Below are 9,665 nucleotides of genomic sequence, written 5' to 3'. Positions count from 1 at the left end.
ATTAATTGTTTGTGAAGGGGTGTATAAGCAGTGCGAATGGGAAGTGTTCACTTTTCGTTGGGAGTTTCAAGAAGTATTGGAAGGGTATGAACTTGAATAGGGCCTATATATCAATGTTTGACAAGAATATTACGATTTGCCATTTCTAGACCAAATCGGATACTCACTTTCAGAGTTTTTGTCCGTGTCAGGCGACGGACATGACTAGAACGCCCCCCAATGTTCCGAAACGGACTTCGAACAATTAGGCATGAGGTCTAAAAACTTTATGTGTACACTCTCTGCACCATACAAACGGTGAGGGTATAACAATTTGCCTTTAGCATAACATCGCAACTCCTGGACGGAGTTGTGACCACAAAAATGCGATTCTTATACATCTTAACTTTGAATTGATTCAATTTAATTTTGTGTCTATAACTTTATATTCTTTGCCTGTCCAACTCGTTGAAATTTCATAATCGGAATTATGAAAACTTCAGCCACAATTTCCAACAGATTTGACCGTTATTTAGGGTTCTAGTGGATACAACTTAAAAGGGGTGATGTATCTATAAGAAGGCAAAAATTACAGCTAAGCTGCTCCGATTGTCTTCAGATGTTAAGCTCTGAAGTATGTTTCCCTCATGGTAAACGTTGTTTGTCCCTGTCAAACTTAACGCATTTTTAATCGCTAAATTACAACAGGCATGCATATCACTAAACAGTTCAAAAGTGAGCATGATTTGTATCGGAAATGAGAGACTTTTCAAAAGTAGCACCTATTCACATAATCATTTTTAGAGTTTGCTATATTTGTTCTCTTAGGAAAGATGGTATTGAAATAATGACTCTAATAGAAAGAAAGTTGTGATCATTGAAAGTTTTTGTATTCTGCCCCAAGGTCGAGCAGAGCCCCCCTTAAGTGCTTTGACTTTATTCGGACATGTTCGAATACATAAAAAGTTCGCCATTCGTAATCTTTTTAAATCATCTTTGCTTTTGAAACTATGGCTTTAGAAAACTTGTATTTTTCTATAACCGTCAATTTAATTACGCGACTGGGTCGTCCATGGCTATCCTTAATAGTCCTGACTTTTGGCAGCAACCATACACACACGCATTCTTATTGGACTAACCATGATCGAAGATATACATAATGGTGGTCGTATGCCACCATACATATACATATGTATTTACTTCTAATGGTTTGATGTTATATAACTCTAAGATAGATACCCAAAGAACGGCCAATCAATTCCAACAATTCCTCTTACCTGAACAACAATGTTGCAATCCACCCCAAAATAAAAAATAATTTAGGGAACGCCGAAAAAATATCCAACTTCTTAGACGTCGGCAAATTTGGTATTTTCAAAGCATTATTAAAACACGGAGACGGGAACATCTTAGGCCAACCCATTTAAGGAAGCTGAAGACACAACGAAGGACACCCTTAACCTACAATGAAGGATATGTGAGTGGACAATGATGACAGTAGGGCACACACTGTTGGCTGTCTGCAAAACACCCCATTGAGGTAGGCACGTGATTTGCTTAGAAAGAGCAACATTGTTTGTGGCTGGGAGCTACTATTCGTACATGAGATAGCCAAACTTGTTCTCCTTGCGAGGCGACATTAAAAATAACCCTTTCCCTTTGTCATCTCTCCGATAGCCACCACTACACTGACACATACATTGTAAGGAAACTATCTTGCCCCTGAAGAAGAAAAACATTAATTTTTGGATGACGATGCGATCGTTGAGCTTTTGTTCGTCCGCTGGTATGGCCATCCAGTTGGTCACTTACGATCAGTTATCACTTTAGTGTCCGTGGGTTCATTACACTCCGCTCTCGTGGAACAGCGCGCGCTTTTCGGATAATTTTATTCCTTTTTTTCGTGAATTTTAATGAAATCCCAAAAAATATTGATTGACTCTTGAAAGGACTTGATTTTACTTTTGTTAATTGTTTTTGTTAAGTTTTTGTTTTTCAGAATTTGTTAGATTTGTTAACAAGTTTTTGTTGAGTGTTAGTATTGAAAAATGAGTATTTTTTTTTAAATCGAAATGTTGGCAAAATTAACGAAATAAATTAACTTTTTTGGTGTATCTGAGGAAAATGTGTTTGTCTGCGTTTCAGTGATTGACCTCTAAAATTGTCCATGCGAAAAAAATAAGATTAATTAATAGTGCAACGGATATGGCATGATAACAGCTAAGCCGCCACTGCAGCTGACGGAAGACGGTGACGGTGACGGTGACGGAAGAATTGTAAAATTGAGGAACTTCAATTTATATTTTTCGATATGAGATCGAAATACTTGTACTTAAAAAAGACAATTTCGTATCGAAACTATTAAATGAAACAATGCTGCACAATTTCCTTCGTGATTGACTAATAGATTGATTGCAAATGGAAAGAAGCACATACAAAATTCAGTAACATTTTTAACAAGTAAAAATCACTTAAGTTCAGCAGGGCCGTGCCATTAGGAAGGAACTTGAAATTTTTTAAAAATATTTCATCGAAAAATAGTGGCTAAATGAAAACCGTTATATGGGAGCTATACGAAGACGTGGACCTGCATAGAATTCCGGTCTATAATGTTGCTAAAATCATTAAAATACCTAATATTGAGAGGTACCGTTATATAGGTGCTATACGAGACTGTGAGCCGACATGATCCTTTTACGAACTTATTCTGTCTACTGCAAAATACACATATGTGCATAATTTTAGGCTTCTATGTCGATGTATCGCTAAGATGGAGTTTTCTACATACTTTTAAACTAAAAAAAGAAAGTTCCGGTTCTGCCCAATTTAAGTAACCTGTGACAAAACTAGAAATACCTACAAGGAAATTGGATCTAAAATAATTATGTGGAGAGAATGCAACTATTGAGACTGAAAATTTATATTAGTTTCCTTCCTAGTTAGATCGTTCAAAATTGTTGAAAAAAATTTGACTATTGTGCAATGTTAACTACAGATATCGCTACAGACTGCATTTTGACATTATATTCCGCTTAAAGTTTTGGGCCAACATTCGATACATCTTTACAGCTTTACATTCATGAAGAAATTATCAAATTAACATTTCTTCGTTGTTTTTTTTTTCAGTTTTGTATGGATCCGACCAGAATTACATAAATTTCCAAATTCCAAACGATCCATTTGACAAATCTAAATCTATTGAATTTTCCCCAAAATGTCTTCAAATCGAAATAGTTATGAAAAAAGCTCCAGCCGCTCGGGTGCAACCAACAACTCCAATGGAAATAATGAAATGTCGGAATCATGTCAACCACAACATGATCTGTCGGCGGGGCATTCTGATTTCCAAACGGCATACCCCAAACTATTTAATCAGCCTTTTGGTTCAGACAATGCTGCGCCCGACACCGATCGTAAATTGTATCCCATTGAGGAACAACAAGAGACAGAGCTTGAGCTGGAACAGCGGCATGAAAAGATCGAGGCAGAAAGTGCTGACAATGCCTATGATGCTGACGTTGATGATGATTTGTTAGCTCGAAATGTTGTTGAACCCGTGGCTAATATGGAGCAGGAAATTGAAGGTCCCGGTGCAAGTGAGAAAATTCTCGAGGACAAAATGCACATATATCAGGTAAGTTAAAAAAAATCGAACACTTTAACAAAATATAGCAAATTAGATATGGCTTTGTTTAAGAACTTGTAAAATTTTACTTCTTTTGAATTTTCAGACTTGTTTGGCTCATAAATTTGTAACCATTTACTATTTATTATTATCAAGTTATTGTGAAAAGGCTTTAAGGCTCCTTTGGGTGACTACGGACTTGGGTGACTTAGATATAAAATCGAATGAAATTTAGCATCCCATTTGGGATAATATTATACATTTGGCGAACAATATAATTAGAATGTGGGAGCTATATCCAAATCTGGATCGATCTCGATAAAATTTGGCAGAGGTATTCCTGAGCTGCATCTGATACCAAATATCATTGTCGTAGAGTACATATTACGAAAGTGAGGGACTTAAGCACCAAATCGGACGAAACATATATATGGGAGCTATAGCTATATCTTAACCGATGTTCACCAAATTTAACAAACTTACTTACAGACTAAATTCGGTCGAATGTATGTTTCATCGCAATCCAAAAATACATGGACAGGCATGCGTGCGGACGTGGATAAATCGGCTCAGAATTTGATTTTATGAAGGTCATCAAAAGGAACTATGAGTCCATCTTGTTTCCCTTTGTCCGTTACAAGAAAAATGCACAAAGACATTATACCCTGCAGTGTGGTGTCGGGTATAAATACGTATATCGATTATCCAAGAAGTTGAAATCGGCATACCACATTACAATAGGCACTCAGTTTGAAAGAGTCTATATATCTGCCGCCATTCACGAACATTAATTCTAAAATTTTATAGGGGCATTTCGAACATTTCTTTATGTCCTCTGTATTATAGAATACTTACTAAAAACTGCATAAATGGTGACAAAAGTGTGAATGTTCATTAAAAATAAATTTCCAATGAAACAAATATTTAACTGGTCATGGAAAAATACACTTAAACTCAAAATTCCAGAGCCAAAAATCAACGAGACTAGATATTTCAAAACAAGTTGATCTCTTTTAGGGTTAAAGCCATATTTTGGGCAACGAACAATCTACGAATTGTTTGGGATTTTTTTTCAATTTAAAATTTATATACATTTGAATGTAGTAGAATAAATGTGATTTTTTTTCATCCTCAGCTCTTTCAGCCCTGGGCATTGAAGACTTACGGTGATTTGGCGAAAACAAAAACAATTACAATGAGAAAAAAAGTTCGAATCTTAAAAGCTTTGGAAGGTAAGGAGCATAGTCGTCCGGATAGTTCAAAGTTTCGTTTTTGGGTAAAGACCAAAGGTAGGACATAACTTCCCCCAGTCTACTATCGATTATATTAATGGTCATGATTCCTTTAGGTTTTACAACTAAACGACCCGAAAGTTTTGAGGATGCACCCTGTACTCAACGCCAAAAGAAAGTGTTACCACCCGATGCGGTGCTGTCCGAAAATCCAGCCGATGTTGACCTCTATGTAGCTTCCACAACAAAGGTATGTTGAAATAAGCCACTTTTGCTTTGCCTAATTAACGTGCCAAATTTATCTTTCAGGATTTGGATAAACGGACCTACCGCAAAGTCGCCGTAGTCGAGGAGTTCTTTGACATAATTTACCAAATTCATATGGAATTGGGAGGTAGAAGTGGTATGCACGCTGGACAAAAACGAACCTACCGAATTGTGAGTTCAATAATCGCACACACACACGCACAAGAAATCAGGAGCATTCAACTTTTTTCAATCTATTTTCAGATCTCCGAGACCTATGCTTTCTTACCTCGAGAAGCTGTCACACGCTTCCTCTCCATATGCCCAGAGTGCAAGAAGAACTTAAGACCTTCTTCTCCCACAACTTCTCATGCCAAAGAAGACATAGCGGGGGTCATACAAAACGAAAGTTCATCCGAAGTTGAAGTCCTCAATTATTCTTCGCACACGGAAAGCTCCATGGAAGCGGGTCCAACTACAAAAACGTCAACAAAAACTTCTTTGTCAACTGGTGTTTTACCAAACCCAGTTAAATTACAACCCAAAAAACGCAGATATTCAAGTCCGGATAATAATTCTAAGGTTTTTGGTTCTGGCTCCGAGCCAAGTGATTCTAATCGGCGCCTCTCGACTAGGGCAAGTTCAAGTCCAGTTTTAGACGCAACGTCTAGGCCCATCTTAGCGCCACAAGCTCACAAACCAAAAATCCGTGTAAATCCCAATTTGCAGAGACCATATACACCGCCCACACTTTCAGAAAGTTCGATCTTTGCTCAACCTTGTCATTCCGGTTATAGCTTTGATTATCATTCGCTTAAATCGCGTGGCAATATGATGCGCTATTACGATTTCATGCGTCGTTTGTACTCAGGAAATCTGGCAATGCCCCATTCATTTATAGCGCCGCCCACTTTCCCCAAAGAATTGTCGAAAAAATACCTTAAACCCGTCAGCTCGAAAGCTTCGTCCCTGCCGACGACTAAACAACCAACGGCAGATCGAATTCCTGAAATGTTCACTTCTTCATCTTCCGACGAGGACCCGGACAACATTAGTGCGGTGAAAGCCAAACGTTTCAAAATCTCTTGCGAGAGTTCGGACAGAACAAAAACATTAGAATTATCATCCTGTCCCATAACAGCCGTTGCTGACGACTTTGTCCAAACTACCCAAATTCGTGCAATTAATCTTTCGAAAAATTCTTCTCATTTCAGTGCCGAAGAAAAGATTGGATCCGGAAGCTGCACGCCACATCGTCCAACTTCGTCGCAGGAAATACGACCGGCCACATCGACACCTACTTCCATTAAACAGGAGACTGTGAGTCCTCCCAAGTCGACACTGTTGCCCTCTCTGCGAATTCCTCAGATACGCTCGATATCGGGACTGCCGCCATTGGATTTCGAGCGACTCAAGCCGATTACATCGACATATCTACAGCTGACGCGCAGCATGGGCTTAAGTGACGAAGAAGCGTTGCGCTTCGACAATTTGGTAAGTAAAGATTTTAAATATTCTCTCTGAGTAGTAGTCCAAAAAGACAAAAATGACAGGATACCTTAAAAATAAATTATAATCGCACATTTGTCAAAAGAATCCATTCCTTTCTGTATCCCGCACCATTAAGAGTAAAAAATAATGGCTTTCGACACATATCCACATATAAGCCCATTCGAGGTCCGCAAATAAAATAATCGTTTTCGGAATACTTTCTTTGTATTAGTAATTAAAAATTGCAAAATATCTACATCTTTTACAGAGGTAATTCGAATCGTTCAAATTGTAATTCGAAAATTCCAATTGGAATTGGAAATGTAATCAAATTTATATTCATTAAAAATGGAATGAGAACATTTTTAATAGCGTTTATCTTTAAAATACATAAAATTAAAATAACGAATTACAAATAAAATGTTACGATTTACAACTAAAATTATTCGATTACATTACGAATTAAGATTACAACAGAAATAGGTGTAGACTCATAAAAAAAATTAAAAATTATGATAATCAATTTTCCAGAACTTTCCCCTTCTCAAGTGTAAAAAATACATTTTTGAACTATTGGTGGTTATAACCTACGCCATTTATGGTTCATCTTGTTTTGAGAATAATGGAAGATAAACTCAACAACAGAAAAAAGAATGCCTCCTTTAAGTTTAAATAAGTGTCCCCGATTTTGACCCACATTTTTTTTAATTTTTCATTTTTTTAATTTATTTGTTACGTTTTCGAATAACACGTTACGTTTCTGCACAAAATGTATTACAGTTTTTGTTTTGTTTTTTCTGTTGAATTGTTAATCGTTTTTATTTCAAATAAGTGTGTCACTCGCTTTCAATACGCGTAGAACTAGGCTTGCCCTTATGCTAGTTTTAATTTTTTTTTGGTGGCACATTTTTATGCATTGAAACCAAAACATTTTTTTACTAATTTAGTCTATTTTTTCCATGACATATTTGGCCTAAACCCCCAACCGAAATGAGCCGTACTGCATCCAAGAACAAAAAAAAAACTACAAATCCCCGCAAGAACACTCATGGCAATAGCAAAGACAACAACCTATCCTGCTCGTGTTTAGCTTTTTAGTTAATTTTTCGCTTTGCAATATTTTATTTATAAATTTTAATTATTATTTGTCAATGTTTTTTGTTTGTTTGTTCTTTTTTATTTGTTTTATATTTTTTTACACAGCTGAGCTTTTAATAAATTTGATTAAATTGTAAAATTTGTTATTGGCTTTTTATTGCTGCGCTAATGCTTTTTTAACGCTTCTTAGTATTGTAATATTGTATTTGGAATAGATTATGAAATAAAACTAAAGAACAAATTTGTTCATTTGGAAGAAAGTATTTTTGTTTTTTGAATTTTACTTATATTTATAGCCGATGATAGCAGGTAAGTGCTAAATGAGTAACAAGTTTAGTAATAAAGAATTAAGTATCTCCATTTACACAAACCAGACGAGGACAAATCTCTACTGCCGAAATTGCATTTTTTGCAGTCAATCGTCTTGTTATATTCAATATTTATTTTTTCAATATAAAATGAATTTAATTGTATCAATCCCATAAAATTCCAAGTTTTATGATACTTGTTAAATTCAAAAAAATAATTTATTTTTAATATCGAAAATATTAGATTTGTTTGTAGCTAAATCACTCTATAAATTTATTCTTTGCCAGTTTAATACTTCTTAATATTGGACGATATTACATTTGCCATCTGCGTGTGTGCAATTACCTGAAAAATTAGTCTTGTTATGCAATGGTGCAACGGCTATACCGATCTCGAATAGATAAAAACATCCAATTATATGTGTTTGTATAACAACGCGATCTCACAAACTTATTTTTGTAATGAACAGAGGTTTACATCTTTCTCTTTACACCAATTACTTCGAGGTACGTAGTGTTATATACAAAAATAAATGCGAGTCTTGATGTTTTCAAGTTTTTCAGAATAACAGGGACTCTGTTTCAATGAATATGCTGAACGTAATTTATCATGTCCGTACCACCACTTGCAATTTGTGTTGGTGAACAACGGGTTAATTGAATAATAGATTTTTTACAATTTTAATTAATTTTACCAAGTTGTTGAAAAATGAACATATATTAAGTACTCATCGAGAGCTTTCCTTTGAGCCACGACTCAATAGGGCATCCATCACCGTGTTTGTGCAATTCACAATTGTCCATGCAGTTTCCCCATCGCCTACCCTACCACGGACGTTTGATTATACCCTCCACCTCAGGGTATATGAGCGTTGTTTATTCCGGTTGTAATATTCGTCGTAGACCCTGTTGAAGTCACAACTTTTTACTTGGAGCTTCAAAATTTGGCACAAAAAGTTGTATTTTTTCTATGATGGTTGGTATTGAATACCGATATTCGGTATTTTGATGATTTTTGCCACATCTTTGTCTAAAAATTGGTATTTGTAGTTCAAAAATGGGTTCTAGCTTCAGAGGCAGAACATTGAATATCTAGGTGCACGTTTTCCTATAGCGCACATATAACGTTAATCACCAATATTCGGTATTTTGACAATCCTAGTCACATTAACCCACGAAATTGTTTCAAATTTGACATTTAAGACTCGATACGAATCGTTGTAGAATAAAAGTGTCTATATAGATTCCACTTTTGGTATGGCCCCATATAGTGGCCTCACCCACTTAAGGGAAAGGTTCAACTGGATTACTGATATTTGTAGTCTAGAGTGGAATACGTTTGAATTCAGATACTTTTATATAATTTTCTTCTCCCTCCCAGTGAGGGAGGATATTAAAAGTTCGGTGTTTTATAATTACATTTACTTTTGTAGCAGGGCATCCACTCTCTGTACAACCTTAGGAGTAACTAATCACTTGCCACACACGTACTCACCGCTGTGATTTGATAAATGATATTTTAATAGCGTTGAAATCGAAGAACCTTCTTGCAAATATTTGGATGCATGAGCTTGTGTTCGCGACTCCACGTTTTGACTGGAAATCAGATGATAGCTTCTTCATGAGAACTTCGTCAGCCAGTGTTCCATTGTGCAAGTCTTCGGGTAATAGTGTGGAAGTTGCCTC

General features: G+C 36.1%; 1 protein-coding gene across 1 annotated transcript; it reads left to right on the top strand.

Moving 5' to 3' along the window:
- The first annotated feature begins 1,820 nt into the window (after positions 1-1,820).
- LOC101889468 (nucleolar protein 4) lies at positions 1,821-7,932 on the top strand. Its single transcript, XM_005179390.3, has 7 exons — positions 1,821-2,013; positions 3,106-3,613; positions 4,740-4,893; positions 4,953-5,086; positions 5,146-5,274; positions 5,347-6,576; positions 7,521-7,932. The coding sequence occupies exons 2-7, from the start codon at positions 3,194-3,196 to the stop codon at positions 7,548-7,550; spliced, it is 2,097 nt and encodes a 698-aa protein (XP_005179447.2). The 5' UTR covers positions 1,821-2,013; positions 3,106-3,193; the 3' UTR covers positions 7,551-7,932.
- Positions 7,933-9,665: the final 1,733 nt, after the last annotated feature.

The sequence above is a fragment of the Musca domestica genome, unplaced genomic scaffold (assembly GCF_030504385.1).
Source record: "Musca domestica strain aabys unplaced genomic scaffold, Musca_domestica.polishedcontigs.V.1.1 32, whole genome shotgun sequence".
Taxonomy (NCBI): domain Eukaryota; kingdom Metazoa; phylum Arthropoda; class Insecta; order Diptera; family Muscidae; genus Musca; species Musca domestica.
This window is presented reverse-complemented; position numbering and strand designations above follow the sequence as displayed.